Consider the following 18,522-nt stretch of genomic DNA (forward strand, 5'->3'; position numbering starts at 1 on the left):
GGGAGCAGCATGTGGTCCTTATTACATGTTTTAATGAGTTCATGTGTTCTTTTGCTGCTTTCCCATAGATCTTCCCTACCTGGCTGGCCCCAAATTTGATAACGTTTTCTGGCTTCCTGCTGCTTGTCTTCAACTTCTTCCTCATGGCATACTTCGACCCTGACTTTTATGCTTCTGGTAAGGCTGCATGTTCCTGGTTGGGTGCGAAGCATCGGAATGGTGAAGTCTGTCACCTCCTCTGCTGTCACTTCTGGTGCTCGTTGATCAGGTCTCTTAGTCTGGGCCTTCCCAGAGGCAGGGGGCTGGGGCAGAGCTGAGGGGTTGAACTGGCTGGGCTTCATGAGGAGGCCTTGTCCGAGTGCAGCTCCTCCCCTCCGGCAGCTGGGCGGGCTGCGGGCGGGGGCCGAGGAAGCAGCCGGAATCTGGAGTAGGAATCGCCTCTGTCTACAGAGCAGAAAAGAATCCAGTGCCCTCGTTTCAAAATCTTAACAGGGTCATGTAGGAAACTGCTTCCCTGAAGTCAACAGGTAGAGCCTTGTTCTCTGCATCCCAGCTACTTGCCCTCTTGCAAAAACATGCCGGTGCCATGTTTGGACCAATAAAGGCAAAATCCTCTTTCTGGGTTTCACCATTCTGCATAAGGCAATGATGTGCAGAGCTTGGAACTTTTTAACAGTAGCCATCGAATCACAGAACGGATTGGGTGGGAAAGGACCTTTTCCATCTAGTCCTACCCCCCTGCCCCGGGCAGGGCCACCTTCCCCCAGCCCAGGTTGCCCAAAGCCCCGTCCAACCTGGCCTTGAGCCCTTCCAGGGAGGGGGCAGCCACAGCTTCTCTGGGCAGCCTGTGCCAGGGCCTCACCCCCTCACAGGGAACAATTTCTGCCTCAGATCTCATCTAAATCTCCCCTTTGTCAGCTTAAAACCGTTCCCCCTTATCCTAACTACCTGCCCTTGTAAAAAGTGTCCTCCCCCCTTTCCCGCAGCCCCTTTCAGCCCTGGGGGGCCGCTCTAAGGTCTCCCCGGAGCCTTCCCTCCTCCAGCTGAACCCCCCAACTCTCCCAGCCTGTCCTCACAGGGGGGCTCCACCCCCCCCAGCATCTCCGTGGCCTCCTCTGGCCCCGCTGGAGCAGGTCCGTGTCCTTCTGCTGTTGGTGCCCCAGAGCTGGACCCAGCCCTGCAGGGGGGTCTCCCAGAGCGGAGCAGAGGGGGAGAATCCCCCCCGGCCCTGTGCCCCCCCTGCTCTGGGGGCAGCCCCGCACACGGGGGGTTTCTGGGCTGCCAGCCCCCATTGCCGGCTCACAGGCAGTTTTCCATCCACCGACCCCCCAAGTCATTCTCCTGGGGGCTGCTCCCCATCCCTTCACCCCCAGCCTGGGTTGATACCAGGGATCGCCCCGACCCGTGGGCAGGACCTTGCCCTTGGCCTTGTGGCACCTCGTGGGGTTCACACGGTCCCACTTCTGGAGCTTGTCCAGGTCCCTCTGGATGGCATCCCGTCCCTCAGGCTGTCACCCGCCCCACTCAGATCCCAGTGTCTGTGTCCCTGAGGAAGATATGAAACAGTCCTGGTCACAGTACGGCCCCCTGAGGGACCCCACTCGTCACCGATCTCCATCGGGACATTGAGCCATTGACCCTCTGGGTGTGACCAGCCAGGCAATTCCTCACCCACCAACTGCCCACCCATCAACCCCATTTCTCTCCAGTTCAGAGAGGTTGTTATGTTGGACTGTGTCAGAGGCCTTACAGATGCCCGCCCGGATGACATTTATAGCTCTTCCCTTGCCCATGGATGCTGTCACTCCACCCTGGAAGGCCCCCAGGTTGCTGAGGCAGGCCTTGCCCTTGGTGCAGCCCCGCTGGCTGTCCCAAATCCCCGTCCCTGTCCTCCCCGTGCCTCAGCACAGCTTCGAGGAGGATCTGCTCCATGACCTTCCCAGCCACAGCGGTGAGGCTGGCAGGTCAGTCGTTCCCAGGGTCCTACCCGTGTTCATCAGGTTCAGTTGTGTCCCCTTCCTCATGGGGGTGTCCCAGGGAAATGATTATTCTCAGTCACTTACCAATAGCTTCCTCTCTGTATTTTCCTCTGCCTTTGCCTCTGCCAGGTTTGGTTTAGGTTGCTCAGAAGAGTTGATCTAGTTCTTTGAAAAGTGACTCAATCACTAAAACACAGTTAAGTGGGGAAAAATACTGGTTCCTTGGGATTGTCTTTGTTGGTAGGTAGACAAGGACTGTTTTCAGTATGCCAGGGCTTTCAGAAGCTCGGCTGGCATCAGTGCTGCTAGCCAAGATTTGCACTGTGTTTTGGTCCATGAGCTGTAGGAAGAAAAGCTGGCAGTAGTCACTTGGGGAAGGAAGCTCAGTGTAAGAATCCCCAGGACACTGGATGTCCAGAAAATTGAGCTCTGCCAAAGGGATGGTGAAGCTCATGCTTTGGGACCCTTTTATACATCCAAGTTCTGCGTGTCCTGCTTAATTTTGCTGGTGAGGCCTCCAGAAGCTTCTGCCTTCCCCCCTCCTTGGATGGTTTTGTAGATGTGATGCCCTCCACTTGCTCCTGGAAAGGCACCATCGTGCTGCTGTAAGGAAACGGGAGGTGGCATTTCACAGATTCCTTGTTCCCCCAAGGACACCTCCATGAGCACCCCCGCCCCGAGGCTGCTGCCAGGAAGCCGTGTTTCTTCTTGCTTTTTTTTTCCAATGCACCTTTGGGCTCCCTGAGGTGCAGACAGTAAAGCTGGTTGTCTCCTGAAATGCAGCTGGAGGAGGTTGGAGATGCTGTTAAGGAGGGGCTGGAGGCTTGGGGGGAATGTTGCCACATCTTCAAGAGGCTCCACTTGATGCTCTGAGCAAGTGATTGAGGAGAGTCTGATCTGCACACACTTGCATGTGATGCATTTGGCTCCGGCTGCCGCCAGTTCCCAGATCCCGTGACTTTGGGGAGCTGGGGACAGAGGACAAGTATGTCCTGGAAAGCAAAGTCCTTGGTGACCCACTTTGACGTGCTGTTGTGGAACAACTCTGCCGTCACATCCTGGAAAGCCAACATCTCAGTTTCACTGAGCTCTGTAGGTGCTTTGTCTTGGTGAGCTGCTGGCCCGTGTTGCTGTGCCTCTTGTGCCAAAACAACCCGCTAGCAGTACGCACAGAGCTGCCCTGACATGGGTCTTTCTGATCTCTGCAGCTCCTGATCACCAGCACGTCCCAAATGGAGTGTGGGTCGTTGTGGGGCTCCTCAACTTCATCGCCTATACGTTAGGTAAGACTTCATCTAGTTGATGGTGGGGCTTTGTGCCTGTCATCTCTTCACGCTCCGGCTGCGTGTCATCTTATCTCGGAGCCTGTTGAGAAATTTTTGATTCTGGGCTTCTGCCATGCCCGAACTCACTTGCTGCTTGGTCTGCTGGAGCAGTTTCTGGGAGGTGCTTTGCAAAGTGGGTAGAAGGAAGCAGTCCCAGAGCAGTTGCTGTGAAAGGATGCTGGAACTGACCTTGAGATGAATTGTGAAACTGTCTCTGGTCCACTTGAAATAAATAGAATCTTGTCAGACTGTTGCAGTTTTCAGTCTCAAAGAGAGCAGTGGGGTGGGGAGCACGCTCCTCATTAGAGGATGGAGGTTGCGAAAGCTGCTGCTCTCAGCTGCAAACTGGCCCGTTCCTTCGTGGAGGTGTCCAGCAAAACTCCCCATTTCTCTTTCTTCTCTTCCCAGATGGTGTTGACGGGAAACAGGCTCGCCGGACCAACTCCAGCACGCCCCTGGGAGAGCTCTTTGATCACGGCCTGGACAGCTGGGCATGTGTATACTTTGTTGTGACAGTCTACTCCACCTTTGGACGTGGTTCTACGGGTGTCAGTGTCTTCGTTCTCTACCTCCTCTTATGGGTGGTCTTGTTTTCATTCATCCTCTCCCACTGGGAGAAGTATAACACAGGGATCCTCTTCCTGCCCTGGGGATATGACATCAGCCAGGTGGTAAGTACACGCCACGGCCACTGCTTGGCTTCGGCAGAAGCTCCACAAACTGCTGGGGTGCAGAGGGGTGCGTGTGGCTCTGCCACGTGGCCAGAGCCTTGTAAATTGGTCACTGCAACGCTCGCTGGAGGTGGGTGTCTTCAGCCTGTCTCCAGGCGTTGAGGAGGAGAGCTTTCCAAGAGTGCTTGTGTGATGTTGGCCAAGAGGGCCAATGGCAATCCTGGCTTGTGTCAGCACTGGCGTGGCCAGCAGGGACAGGGAAGGGATCTGAGCCCTGGGCTCGGCACTGGGGAGGCCGCCCCTCGATTCCTGGGTTCAGTTTTGGGCCCCTCACCCCAAAAAGGCCATTGAATGACTCGAGCGTGGCCAGAGAAGGGCAACGGAGCTGGGGCAGGGTCTGGAGCACAGGTCTGCTGGGGAGCGGCTGGGGGAACTGGGGGGGTTCAGTCTGGAGCAGAGGAGGCTGAGGGGAGACCTCCTGGCCCTCTGCAACTCCCTGCCAGGAGGGGGCAGAGAGGGGGGATGAGTCTCTGGAGCCAAGGCCCCAGCGCCAGGCCCCGAGGGAATGGCCTCAAGCTGCCCAGGGCAGGGTCAGGCTGGCTCTGAGGAAGGATTTCTGTGCAGAAGGGGCTGTTGGGCGTTGGAATGGGCTGCCCAGGGCAGGGGGGAGTCCCCGGGATCCCTGGAGGGGTTGAAGAGTCGGGCTGAGCCAGCGCTGAGGGATCTGGGGGAGTTGGGAACGGTCAGGGGGAGGGTCGTGGTGGGGCTGGGGGAGCTGCAAGGGCTTTTCCAGCCCAGATGATTCTGGGATTCTGTGACTTTGTGCTAGAATTGCTTTAATGGGGTGGGCTTACATGACACTAGGGTTGAACTGCTCAAAACTGTGAAATCCAAGGAGGTTTGTGCGCTCTGGTTTTTATTTTGTGCCAAGTAGCTTTGGTAAATGGACTCACCACAAACAAACAGGGCTTGAAGAATGAATATGGCCTGGTTCCTGCTGTCCAAAGATGCATGTTTTGGCCATCTAAATCATTGCTCTAGTTAAGTTTCCTGCTAAGGCAGAGTGGGCAAATTCAAGTCTAGAGGCTTGGGGTGTCTTTTGGCACTAGGAGGAAGCATGCCAAAACAGAACGGAGTAACTAATTGGCTCGTTAATCCCTGTGCCTGGAGCCAGGGTTCCTGGGGAGGTGCCTCTCGGTACCATGGTCGCTGTTGAGACGGACGGTGATGGACCCTTCGGTACGTTGGCACGTCGGTCTCTTGGGAAGGACTTTTCTGCAGGAAGCTCTTTCTGGAGAGCCCACGGAGCGGGGAGCGAGCTCTGGACGATGCAGTTCCCCGTCGCTGCTCGCCAGCATGCTGCCTCCCGGCACACAGCCCTCCTGTACCTTCTGGTTTATCGGCCGCTGGGTGGGAGGCGCAGCGAGTTGTAGGAGAGCTCAGTTGATACAGCTGCATTAATTGCAGTAATTGCCTCTACTGGTAAAAGGAGGCTGTAACTGGTCCCCTCTGACTATACTCTGATCCCTTTCTCCAGAAGCATTGCACAACCCTCCTGCTTTCAGATCTCTGCCCCTTGCAGAAGGGCAGGGGGTGGAGGGCTAAGCTACCCTGCAGCGTGCTTCACCCACCCTCAGGGTTACTCTTAAAACTGAAATAGCCCTTGTTAGCTTTTTCCCTGTCTAATTGCTTCACCAGAAGGATAAGAAAGAGGCCCTGAACAAACCCTCCAGGGTCACTGCAACCTGTAGTATAAAACCTCTTGCTTGTGCTGCAGGCATCTGGAGAGTTCAAGCCATGTGAGGGCGTCTTTGCTCAAAGAGCTGCTCCTGGTTGTATCCTCCTCAGCAGCTCAGCTACCACACTTATTAGACCAAAACCAGGATGTTTGTGGGGGTTTTTTTTAATTTTTTTTTTTTTTTTAATTTTCCTCCTTCCTGCCGGAGGAGAGAATTGAATCTATCTTGAGCGGGATGAACTGAATGTATCACGACCAGGAGACCTGGGTATAGCTTGCCGCGTAGCTCTGGAGCAGCCTTTCCCTGAAGCTGCCTGGCCTGTGCGTGGTGCTGCCGGGTCGGGTGCTGCCAGGCTTGCCTGCCTGATTGCTCACGCCTGCTTGTCCTGTGCTTCCTTTCAGACCATTTCAATTGTCTACATAGTGACGGCCATTGTGGGAGTTGAGGCTTGGTATGCACCTTTCCTGTTTAATTTCTTATATAGAGACCTATTCACTGCAATGATTATTGGTAAGAAACTCCATGTTGAAGCCTGTCTTTTAAACTCCACCTTTTTAACGAAACCCAATGTCTTAATTATATGATGAAGCTGTTCTGTTTGCTGTAATGAAAGCTCCTGTAGGCTGTTATTGAAGTGACTAATTGAGGGTGTTCTTGCAGCCTGCCCCTCCCCAGGATTTCCGAGGGTTGTCTCCTGTGTAGTTACTCTGCAGTAGTTAACTCCAGCGTGCCTGGGTCTGTGCTGACCAAAAAAACCACGAGGAAGCGGAGCACTGCGCTCACGCCTCGGATATATTTTGTGCCAGTGCTGAGGGTATAGGTGTGTGCTGCTGCTCGGGGGATCAGCCCCGGCGCTGCCTACCTGGGGCTGAGTGTGCAGACCCACGGAATGGTTGGTGGCTCGGTGTGGTGGGCAGAGGAGAGAGGACAAAGGTCGTGGCTGCTGCTCAGAGCTGGGTGTGCTGGGGGGCAGCTGGAGTTCAGCATCCCCTGGGTGCTAAACAGGAGTCTCAGTCGTGCCTGGGACTGTGAGAGCGTGAAAAGGTATCTCCTCTGAATCGCTGCGCTGCCCTAGCGCTGGCCTTCACGTTGCCCAGTTTCAAAAAAAAAAGCACAGTTTCTTTAAAAAAAAACCCAAACAACAAAACGCAACCCCGTGGGAGCCTGGGGCTGCTGCAGGAGAGAAGTTACGGCCACGGAGATGGGGAAAAAAAGCCCTTTGCTGTTTGGGGATGCTGGCCTCCATCCACCCCTCAAATTAAAAAAAAAATTAAATAAAAGCCCAGCCTCTCTCTCCAGTGGTCAGTCAGAACAAGCCACTGCCAAGAGGAGAGTAATGCAGGTGAAGCTTAGCGGGGCTGAGCTGTCTTTGCTTAATGCAGTTTGGCTTCTTCAGAAGTTGTTGCTCAGTTCAATCTTTCTTAGTCTACATCCCTTACTTTAGGGGTTAACTGTAGCTACTTAATTTCCAGTCAATATGTCTTGAACTGTGTTAAATTTAATGCTTGCACTTTTCTTAATCAGGTGGATATTCTGAGATTTCCTTTGGCAGTCGTGTGACTTAACATATGAATAATAAATGCAATAGAGCACGTTGGCTGGGTTTATGCACTAGGACAGGAGCTGGGTTATTCAAAGCAGGAATATTTACAGCTTTGTTTAAAATACCTGCTGCTAGATAAACATGGAGGGAGTTAGGATAGACTCACGGCTTTGAGTGTAGCCAATGATGTTTCTTATTGAGGTCTAAATTTTTTCAAAATGACTCAGACTTTTTGTATCATTCGTCAGGTTAAACGGCGATAACTTTTTTTTGCGCAGTGGGAACTCAAAATTCTTGCTCGCAGTGGGAGAACTAGAAAATTGGCTTTATTATGAAGACTGAAAACTGTTGTGCCCAGCCATGTCACTTGTGGAGTTTGAACTCGCCTCGTGTCTCATTAAAGAAAGACAGTGTTATAATTAAACTTTTAACTGTTTAAAGCATAATACTGTGCTCCTTAATGCATCTTCAAAATTGAAATGGCTTTAATTTATAGCAGACCTGAACTTATAATTACAGCTCTTGGACCAGAATTAGGAGCACCTACCTTTAAACGTGCCGAGCTAGTCTTGGCGCACCTCAGAGCTATTTTTGGTGCAAGCAGCTTAAACCAGAGCACGACCGCCTGCCCCTCCGGGGGGTGCACGTGCTGGTCTCCCTCTTTCGTGGGGTAATAACGTGGCTCTTTCTCTTCCAGCTTGCGCTCTCACTGTGACGCTGCCCATGAGCCTGTATAACTTCTACAAGTAAGTTCCTCTGTCCTCGGGTCTCCCTCCCTGCACTAACACCTTGGCAAGAGCCCCCAAAGCCTCCTGGAGCGTTTTTTTTCCCCCCTCCCTTAGGAGTTTTCAGACTGTTCTCAGTGTGACAAAGTGGTTCTGACACACCAGAAGGTCCCAGTTTGCAGGGTGCAGTGGGAGGAGTGGGCCGGCAGCCTGCTCAGCAGGGTCTTGCGGAAGGGTCCCCGACTTTTCTAGGCTTGTCCTGGTGGTCACAACCCAGAGAGCTGGGTGACCAGGTGCTTCTGGAATTTGGGAGGTTTGGGGGCTAAAATGAAGGTGTGCACCTTCCTCATCTGACAGGTTGTGACTGGTAGCAGCAGTTCTGAGTAGCAGAATGGCCAGTGAGGTTCTGCAGCAGGGACCGGGTGTTTCTCGGCTGTGGTTCCAGGTGTTTTCAGGTTTTCGCTTGCCTTTCAGGGCCTATAAAAACAACACCTTGAAGCACCACTCTGTGTATGAAATCATGCTGCCACTGGTGTCCCCAGTGTTGCTGTTCCTGCTCTGCACCACATGGATCTTCGTGTCCCCGACAGACATCCTGGAGGTCCATCCCAGGCTCTTCTATTTCATGGTTGGAACAGCCTTTGCTAACATTTCTGTAAGTGGCTTTTGCTTCGTGCTCCGGTTTATCCCCTGGGAAGTGTGAACCTGCCAGAGCGCTTGGGAGGCAGGAAGGAAGAGACCAGCTCGGATGTGAGGAGAGAAGGGAATTGTGACTTAACAGCTTTACGATTTTGCTAGGGTTGAAGGAACAAGCAGGAAAGTAGACAGGGGTTGGGGTCTCTGAATTTTGTGCTGCAACTCTCTTGAGAAACTAGAGAATGAGTTAAAGTGAGTGTTTATACGCATGCGTGCACCCTCTGTGTTGCGAACAGCAAACTCCTAATACCAAAGGAGTTCCTGCTTCCTTTTTGGGGATAAACTTAAAAACTGGGGACTAAAGCTTTGCCAAAATCCGGTTTAGCTGCGTATTGCATCTGTGCTTGCTCGAGGCCTTCACAAAGGCACCTCTGCTCGTCGCCTCAGATGTGTGAGCTCTGTGCCTCCGTGCCCTGGCTCCAGCAGCTCGTGCGGGCTGGTACGGCTCGCTCTGCTCAAGGGAATTCCCTTTTCGTTTAAAGATGCCCTCGATGCCTGTTTCCCTTTTACCTTCCTCCCCCACGGGAGGCTTTGCTCTGTGTGTCCCACAGGAATTCTAATACAAAGAAAGATCCTGAGTGAGAAACTCGGGGCAGGGAGGGGGAGGAAACTGCTTGGTGGTGCTTGTAAGTGGAGACCATTGGTACGGTATTTGAGGGACCTGGGGAGTGTGATTGCCAGCTGGCTGAGCGGGAGCCAGCAGAGTGCCCAGGGGGCCAAGGAGGGCAACGGCATCTTGGCTTGTGTCAGCACTGGCGTGGCCAGCAGGGCCAGGGAAGGGATCTGAGCCCTGGGCTCGGCACTGGGGAGGCCGCCCCTCGATTCCTGGGTTCAGTTTTGGGCCCCTCACCCCAAAAAGGCCATTGAATGACTCGAGCGTGGCCAGAGAAGGGCAACGGAGCTGGGGCAGGGTCTGGAGCACAGGTCTGCTGGGGAGCGGCTGGGGGAACTGGGGGGGTTCAGTCTGGAGCAGAGGAGGCTGAGGGGAGACCTCCTGGCCCTCTGCAACTCCCTGCCAGGAGGGGGCAGAGAGGGGGGATGAGTCTCTGGAGCCAAGGCCCCAGCGCCAGGCCCCGAGGGAATGGCCTCAAGCTGCCCAGGGCAGGGTCAGGCTGGCTCTGAGGAAGGATTTCTGTGCAGAAGGGGCTGTTGGGCGTTGGAATGGGCTGCCCAGGGCAGGGGGGAGTCCCCGGGATCCCTGGAGGGGTTGAAGAGTCGGGCTGAGCCAGCGCTGAGGGATCTGGGGGAGTTGGGAACGGTCAGGGGGAGGCTCATGGTTGGGCTGGGGGAGCTGCAAGGGCTTTTCCAACCCAGATGGTTCTGGGATTCTGTGCACATGTGTGACCGTCCTCTCTGCGCTCCGGACAGCTCTGGGCTTGCGGAGTTGATCCTGGGTGCAAGCCCTGACAGCTTTCTCTTCCTGCAGTGCCAACTGATCGTCTGTCAGATGAGCAGCACACGCTGCCAGCCTCTCAACTGGATGCTGCTCCCCATAGCTGGGGTGCTCTTCGTGGTGGTGTCTGGGTTCGCCCCCAACAGCGAAACGCTTCTCCTCTACTTGTTAACAGCTTTCCTCACCCTGGCACACATCCACTACGGAGTGGTCGTGGTAGGTGGACCCAGCTGACGGCAGGCTTTGCTCGGGGGCTCTTTGGGGCAGAGAATAGTCTGCTTAAAAAATGGGAACGTCAGCGGGAAGGGCTGTGTGTCCTGCCGTCCGTGGCAGTGTGAAACGGGAGCTGACTTCCTTGCGAGAGGCCTGGGCGGGCTGTCGTGTGGGTTTGAAGCCAATTCACACAGTGCATGATGGCGGGGGGGTTAGTTTGAAATAAATATTTGCATCTCTGCTGCCGTGTTTAACTCCTCCTTGGCTGGTGTGGCAGCTTAGTGACCAGCTTGGGTGACAGCCAGCGTGGGTGACCCGCAACCAGCTCCACCAGGCACCGTGTCCACACATCGGCTGCGAGTCCCTAATTTGGGAGTTTTAGGATAAAAAGTTAAACTGCCTGTCGATGTTACTTTGGTTTGATCTGCAACCTCGCTCTCGTGCCCTACGCTGGAGCCACTGGGGGAGCCATGATGGAGCGGGGGTGTCCTTGCTAGGGAAGGTGGGGACACTGGAGCTGCAGGGGCTGTGTAGAAATCCAGGGTCTGATTTGCTCCCCTTGTTCTGGGCCAACTCCCTGAGTTTTGATTATGAGAGAAAGCAGACTCAGAGGAGACCGAGTCCTGTTATAAATGCCCCCAGAACGAGGGGGAGGGACCCGATGGCCCCTGCGGAGCTGGCCATGCGCCCTCCCTCCTTGGGAAGCCCCATCCCCTGGGAACCCCAACTCTAACGTGGAGCCTCCGGAGTCGAGTCTGAACTGTAATTACAGCAAAAAACATAATAGCCGGGTTGTCTTGTCTTGCCAATTAGTGTAATGAGGCTTCTATGCAAGAAGGATTTGAATAGCTAAGAAGCTTAAATAAATTTGGTCTTGGAATCTGAGCTGGAGACGGGGCCTGACCGGATGGTGTAACCCTGCCTGCCCAGGCTGGCCCAGCCCCTGCAGCGAGCTGCTCAGTGCTCTGCGTGTCTTCCCCTCCATCCCCTCCTCCAGCTGCCCGAGCACCCGTCTGTGTAGTCTCCTCTCCCAGGATAAAAGGAACTTTGAGCTGAAGAGCCTTTTAAGTCTCTGACCACTCTGAGCCTGGGAGAAACAATGGGGAAGGAACCCTCTGCCCTGACCCGCTGCCCAGCTCGGTCTCCGGTGCTGCTCGCTCTTAGTGCTGTCACCAGATGCTGGCCTGTTTCATCCTCCTCTCTGCAGTTTTTAGAAACTGAAAGCTCTTTTTCTGGTGCAGCTCTTGGTCCTCTCTGGTTTTCTCCTGTCCTCCAGAGAGGTGGTGAAAGCTTCTCCCAAAGGCTGGTGTAAAAGGGGCCTGATTATCCAAAGCACGGTGTTGGGTTCCCCTCCTCTGTAACCCTCCTGTGTGTGTCTTGGTGGTCAATGCAGAGCGCCCGCCCTCCAGTTTGAATTGCAAAGGGATTCAGGGAGTGGGGGGTTTTATATATAGATATCCCAGGCTAAGTAATTTAAGCAAAATAATAAAAATATTGTTGGGAGGGACAGTACCACAAGGTAAAATTCTGCGTGCCTGGGCTCAGGGCGGGTGTTTCTGACTGTTGAGCAGGGCAGGGATGGAGCTGAGCCTGCTCCTGGATAGACCAGGCTTACGGAGGAAGCTTTGGGAAGGGAGCAAGGCTGCACCTTGCGGGGCCACGTGCCCGGCTGGCTGCAGCGTCGGGCTGGCAGGGCCAGGGCTCGGCTCCGGGAGCACGTAGGGCGGGCAGTGGTGGGGAAAGCGGGTGCAGGAAGGTGACGGGGGCTTTGTCAGCCGTGCAGGAACCAGGCTGGTGCTCTGCCCGCTTCCCTCCTCGTCCCCCCTCGCCTCGCTAAGCCCGTCCTGTTTGCCTTGTCCCCAGGTGAGCCAGCTGAGCAGGCACTTCAATATACGGCCCTTCTCGCTGAAGAAGCCCACGCCAGATTGACTAGGAGTGGAGGAAGAGAAAATCGGCTTGCGGTCTGCAGAAGTCCTGTAAATAACTGCTGCAAATACCTGTAAATACTTCAACCATCACCACAGATCTAAACTTATCCTCTGGACAGACATCGGGGCAAAGTACGCACGGTATCCGGTGCAGCCAGGGCAGGACTGGTACGGGGCAGCCCCCGCTGCTGTTCCGTGAGCGCAAGCTTTCAGTGGACGAGGAGAGCAGCCTTGCAGGTCGCTATTACTGTATATTAGACCAGCTGAATGTTCCCGGTGAAACCTCAAACTCCAGCTCTTGCTCCGGTAAAGCCTGGTGGGGATGCAAATGGCTTTACCTGAGCAAAGCATCTCGACCTGTCACCAGAACAGAACCGCTCATTTCTGCAAGGTGAAGGGAACATCGTGGTGGTCGGGGGGGTCCTGTCTGTCCCTCATCCTGCTAGAGAGCCCTTGTCCCGGGCTGGTACTTTGGGAGCGGATGGTGACAGTTCCCCCACGTTCTGTCCTGCCTTCCTGCATTCACCTACTTGGGCAAATACTTATTTGGGCAAATACTTGCACTTTTTTCTTTTTTTTTTTTTTTAAGGGGTGTGGGAGGAGAAAAAGAACAACACACAAAACTAGTAATATTCTCCTTGGGGTGGGCTTGTAGAATTAGGGCTCAATTTCCTGTAAAAGTGAGAAGGTGGCTTCTGCCTCCCCTGCTCGAGCTGTGGCCACCTGGGGCCACATCTTGACCCCGTTGCTGTCCGCGCGCGTGGGAGCAGGGTCCGGCCTGCGCTCGGCAGCAGAACGAGGCTTACGCCAGCCTAACGCCGAGCCCAGCTGCCCCCTCTCCCCCCCCAGCAGAACTCGCTGTTCCAGGCCGGCTCTGCTGGGTCACGCCGTGCTCCTGCGCCCCGTGGCCGGGCTCAGCCGGCACTCAGTCGCCCGGGGCTCGGAGCAGCACCTTAAGGAGCGTTGGCTTGGTCGTGTGTGCAATCCCAGAAAGCTCACAGGCGTGTGTGTGGTGGGGTCATTTCCAGATATCACTTTATTTTTCAAAAACCATCATCCCCAGTGGCTGCTTGTCTCATCCAGGGATCTATTTGTTTACTGTCTGTTTGTAAAAGACACGTTTGCATTGATTTTTTTTTTTTTCTTGTTTCACAATTGAGTTAGAGTGGGGTGGTGAAGACTGAATGCTGATTTTCTTTTCTGTTTACTTTATTTAATGAAGACCTGTGCTTGAATGAAGAGTGTAGCTTAAACCCAGGCTCTGGAAAGGCTGCATCCGGAAGCGAACAAGCACAGCAGATTGTGCATATGTAATTACCATGGGAACAAAGTCGCTTTTACACTGATTATTGTGCAACGTGGTTCGTAGAAGCTCGGTCACAGCATTTTCCTTCTGCAGGTGAAGACTCCTCCTGCCTTAGGAAACCTTCAGACTGTAACTACTATTTAAATGCTTTTTCTTTTGTAAATTTGAATCCTTGTCATGCAGACTATGAGGCTTGAAATCCTGAGGCAAGCTCAGGCCTTCCCTGGGTGCCATGTCAGGGGGTTTTTGGGTTTTATTTTTGGTCACAGTACGCCCCCCGAGGAGGGAGCTGGCACCGGGGCTGACATCCTCGGCTGACCGTCTGTGTGCTGGTGTGGCTGGACCCCCCCTGCCTCTGGGGAAGGGTGGCTCACCTGGGAGAGGGGGCAAATGGTTTTCAGAGTTTATTAAATAAAGTAGCTTACTCCTATCTTATTATACTGACATTGTACAGAGGAAAAAAAAAAAACACACCTAAGTGTACAAATGAATTGGGCTGCGCTTGAATTTTTGACTCTTGCTATTTAATGAAATATATTAATTATGAAGGGAGATAAATTTAAGTAGTGATCACACAAGAACTACAGGGAATCTTAAAATGGGGCACAACTACCTATGGGATGTGTTCAGATAGCAAAATCGTGCTAGCAGCACTGACAGAAAGCGGAGGTTGGGTGATTTACTTTCTAGTTCTGCGTGTTTGCAGAACCAGGGAATGCCCGAGGGGTTCCCGTGGGCTTGCAGCTGAGCTCTGGGGGCCCAAGCCTGGAGCTTGCCTTGTCCTGTCTCTTCCCACTAGCACTGCTGGGCCCCGAGGACTCAGCCGGTGCTAGTGTTGTGAGTTGTCCGATTTTTAAATCGTAGGATGTCACTTTGTCTCAGTAATACACTGTCTGTCTGTTGTCTCACCCAGCCGTGAGCTGCTGAGCTTTTGCAGCACGTAATAAACCCTGAAAAAGCCTTCTGTGAGGTTACAAACTTGTGGAAGCAGGGCTTCCTCTCTAAAATCCTGCCAATGTTTGTCGTGCTGTAGGAGAAACATCTCTCAAAAACTGGAACCGCTTCTTATCTGTGACAGGCTTTATCTTTGGAGAGTCTTGGATTTTTGGTGCCTTAATTTATTGCACCTTGAAGCTAGAAAAATATCTCCCGAAATCAGTGCTGGAAAACAGACTCGCTGGTCTCTGGTGCTGCCAGGCTTGTGGCAGAGCGAGGAGGGAGCAGGCCTGGTCTCGGGGCACGTGTGACTCTGCCCGACTCGTGCTGCTGCTGCGAAGCTGTTTGGGCTGTTAAAAATTAAGTGATTTCTGCTCCCCTGTTCTGGGAGGGGAATGGAAACAAAAGACAGACTGAACTATCTTGCCCTGGTGGGGTTGTGGCATGCTGAGAAACGAACCATTTAGTAATAATCATGGGTTTAAGTCTTAAGAATAAAGGTATTTCTTGCGAACAGCAGCCGAGGGTGACTGTATTCCGGGGGTGGCTGCTTGGCCAGACTCTGTCCCTGCGCTGGGACCTGCTCCTCGGGACGGGGCTGGCTCCGTGGTGCCCTCGCTCCTCACCTCCTTCCAGAGCTGATCTGCCTCGTCTCTTCTTCCAGGGACAGCGTTCATCATCTTTTCTTAATTACTGATGGACCCGCTGAGTTGATAATAGGACTGGCTTATGCTTTCTTAAACCTGGTTTGCACATTTTCTCTCGATACAGAGTATGACCAGGAAAAAAAAAAAAAACAAAACAAAAAACCCAGTGCAGGGAAGGGTGCGGCCCTCACAGACCCGCTGGGATGTTGGTCGTGGGGCCTCGGGCTGCAGGCAGGGCCCTGTGGGAAGGGCTGCCTGGTGCTGCTGCCTCCTGGTCCTCCCCACGTTTTGCTCCCACGCAGGTTTTTGTGGGCACCTGGGACGTGTCGCCACAGCCGAGGCCCAGGGGCGGCCTCGCCTGGAGCCTTTTTCGCCCCGGTCTCTGCGCCGACCTAGCGCAGGAATTCACCGAGCGGAGCCGGGCTGAGGCTTGAAGTGCAGATTTTGGGACCTCCTGGCCTTGGGGTAAAAGCCACGTTTTACAGGTACGAGCGCCGCGGCTGGCCTGGGGCGTGCAAACCCCAGAAAAAGCCAGCGCCTACGCCCTGGGATTTTGGTTTTTTCCTGCCCGCCCTGTGCTGCCGTTAACTCCCCTCCTCTGCCGCCGGTCACAGCAGCCTCCCGTGACCATCAGCCACCTGAGACAGGGGTCAGGGTGGTGTAGGTGTGAGCTTCTGAGGCTCTGGAAACTTCATCTCCTTAACTAGACCTGGCTTGATGCTACCCCCTGAGTGCCTTCAGTACCTGCCGTTTGTAGGCCCAGAGCTGGTTCAGTCACAGTCAGGTCAGTTCTAGCAAGGCCAAACTCTTCTCTGAGAGCATCTCTGCTTGTGATGGACCCGGGAAGTCTCCGGAGAAGTAGCGCTTTTTGGAAACTAGCTCAGATCTTGAGTTTTTTCATTAGGTGGGTCCAAGGGAACGGGTTGATTTTTGTACAGACACAAGGCGTAGCTGAGCTTTGGTCACCTGGGTTTGTGGCAAAACTAGGCGGGGGGTGTGTGTGTGTGTGTGTCTGTATCCTTTCTAAACTTTTTTGTTGGTTTGTTTTGTTCCAAAGCCTGCAGGAACTGCTCCCTGAAGCAGAGTCTTGTTTCCAGTTGTCCCTATTTTTGCTTTTCCCTCACGCACCCCCATCCCAAAACCTGGTGGCGCAGCGTGCCGGCCTCGCTTCGGCGGCGATGGAGCGGGCTCAGCTAAAACCTCCTTTACTCTTTGCTTTTCTAACGCAGAAGCCCAGCCCTGGCCTGGGGTTGCAAACTTGTCCCCTCCTGCTGCTGTCCCCGTTCCACCTGGCCGCGCTGTGTCAAGGCAGGGGCCGAGGTGACGTGGAGGCTGCTCTTGCTGGGACGTGGTGACGATGGGTGCTACCCCTTAGCTTCTGGGAAAGGTCTCCAAGAGCCTTTTTTGGCCCATCCAGGTGTGATTAGGCCTGGCTTGAGAGGTCTCTAGGCCGATCTTGAGGAGGTGGTCGGGGTCTCGCTGCCCCAGGAGTGGAGTTTTTGGTGGAATTCTCTGCTCGCCCTCCGAGGGGCTGTTCGTGGCGGCTCTGTGGCAGGAGCTGGTGCTGTGCTTCAGGTTGGAGATGTCAATCAGAATCTTCCGTCCCGCTCCCCCTGGGTGCGCTTCAGCCTGACCCTCTCTGTCCCTCAGGCTGAAGCAGATGCTGGTTTTGGTGGTGGTCTGTGCTGGTGTCAGCCCCTCTGGAAGAGGGTGGTGGGTCCTGGGGCTGTTTTTGGCCCTGGCCTGAGTGAGAGCTGAATCACTCTCTCCTCCGGTGGTAACCTAAAGGCAAACCAAGGCAGCAGCATCAAACCCAGCCCCCAGCGGGGCTCCGTGGTGCAAACGGGAACCTTTCAGGCTCAACCCTTACACCTGGGTGGTTTTGCAAACTGTCCTGGCTCCTGGGGACAACAAGGATCTTCTCCGCAGCCCCTTGGAGCATCTCAAGGCCGCTGGCCCTGTGGCTGTTGAGTTCTCGTGGGCAGGGTGGGGCAGGAGTTGGTGATGCCACCTTGTCTGTCTAGAAACAAGTTTGGAGGCACAAACTGGACTCAGGAGCTCGGCCTTCTGCGCCCCCCCCCCCAGGGGGGCTGGAGAGCCAACGCTCTTCCCGGGGCTGTGAAATGATGTGGGGAAAGACACGTTTGGTGCTTGGGTGGGGGTTTGGTTCTGTCCCTTCCCTCCTTGAGCCTTTCCGAGGAGCCGCTGGAGCTCGGGGGGGCTCTGCCGGGCTCCCCACCGGCGCCAAGCTCAGTCCCTAAACGTGGATCAGACGAAGGAGCCTGGTGGGGAGCAGCGGTCCCGGCGCTGCCGCGGCCCCAGGGCCCCCCATCGCTTCCCCGGGGTCCCGGCGCTGGGAGTTGAGGTGCTGCAGTGGGTTTGAATTCCAGTCTGTTAAATGCTCTTACGGAAATATTTATTGTGTTTAAACCAAACAAAAAAAATCTATTAAAGTTCAGTAAAGAATAAAATTTTCCAAGCCTTTTAATGGCGTTTGTCTCTTTTGTTGTTGTTTTTCTGAGCAGGCAGCCCAGCGCAAGGGGCCGGGTTTGGGCAGCGGGGCCAAATTTACACTGTGGTGGAAAAGCTCTTTGGGGCAGCTCTGTGGCTGCAGCCCCGCGGGAGAACGGGGTAAGGAGAACACAGCCTTGCCCTGGGCTGTGCCTGCCCCATGGCCCGGCTTCATTGCCCCAGCTCCGTTGCCCTTCTCTGGCCACGCTCGAGTCATTCAATGGCCTTTTTGGGGTGAGGGGCCCAACACTGAACCCAGGAATCGAGGGGCGGCCTCCCCAGTGCCGAGCCCAGGGCTCAGATCCCTTCCCTGGCCCTGCTGGCCACGCCAGGGCTGACACAAGCCAGGATGCCATTGGCCGCCTTGGCCCCCTGGGCACACTGCTGGCTGCTGTTCAGCTTGCTCCAGGCTAAGCTCTGCTCTGCTCTGCCCACAGTCTCCCCCCCAGCTGAGTGATTAAATCCCTCAAACCCCGTTGGAGTTGGTGCTTTGTTTCCATGGACAGCTCGGGCAGAGCTGGGGCCGTGTGGGGCTGTGGCCACGGGGCTCCCGAGGACAGTCAGCCCCAGAATGCGCCACTTCAAACGTGGAGTGTGCAGAGATGCTGCGTTTCACCGGACGCCCCTTTCCTGCCCTCCTCGAAGCCAGGATCGTGGCTCATCCCACGTGGAGCTCACCCCGACCACGCTCCGCAAGGTGCCCTGGGAGGGGAGGAGGTTGGGTGTCACTGGAAAATGGTGTTTTCCTGGTTGCAGCTCAATGGCCTGGAGAAGTCAAGACTCATTTCTGCCCTAACTGAGCTGCCTGCCCTCACAGCGAGTCCTTGGCGTTGTTGGCTTTGGTGCTCATCGGGGCGATCCCCTCCTGATCCCAGTGCCAGGGCTGCACACAGGGAAGGAGACCACAGAC

General features: G+C 54.7%; 1 protein-coding gene across 3 annotated transcripts in view; it reads left to right on the plus strand.

The window, feature by feature from the left end:
• SELENOI (selenoprotein I) overlaps positions 1-17,585 on the plus strand; it is a 35,537-nt gene extending 17,952 nt beyond the window's left edge. For 2 of the 3 annotated variants that reach the window (XM_074895317.1, XM_074895324.1), the window contains 8 exons: positions 69-177; positions 3,188-3,262; positions 3,713-3,975; positions 6,116-6,224; positions 7,955-8,003; positions 8,457-8,637; positions 10,105-10,287; positions 12,148-17,585. In XM_074895317.1, coding sequence (XP_074751418.1) covers positions 69-177; positions 3,188-3,262; positions 3,713-3,975; positions 6,116-6,224; positions 7,955-8,003; positions 8,457-8,637; positions 10,105-10,287; positions 12,148-12,264 — 1,086 coding nt within the window. In that variant the 3' untranslated portion in view covers positions 12,265-17,585. The remainder of the gene's footprint in view (positions 1-68; positions 178-3,187; positions 3,263-3,712; positions 3,976-6,115; positions 6,225-7,954; positions 8,004-8,456; positions 8,638-10,104; positions 10,288-12,147) is intronic. The other variant, XM_074895320.1, reaches the window with a different exon arrangement.
• The last annotated feature ends 937 nt before the right edge of the window (positions 17,586-18,522 follow it).

Source organism: Athene noctua, chromosome 1 (genome assembly GCF_965140245.1).
Source record: "Athene noctua chromosome 1, bAthNoc1.hap1.1, whole genome shotgun sequence".
NCBI classification, from domain to species: domain Eukaryota; kingdom Metazoa; phylum Chordata; class Aves; order Strigiformes; family Strigidae; genus Athene; species Athene noctua.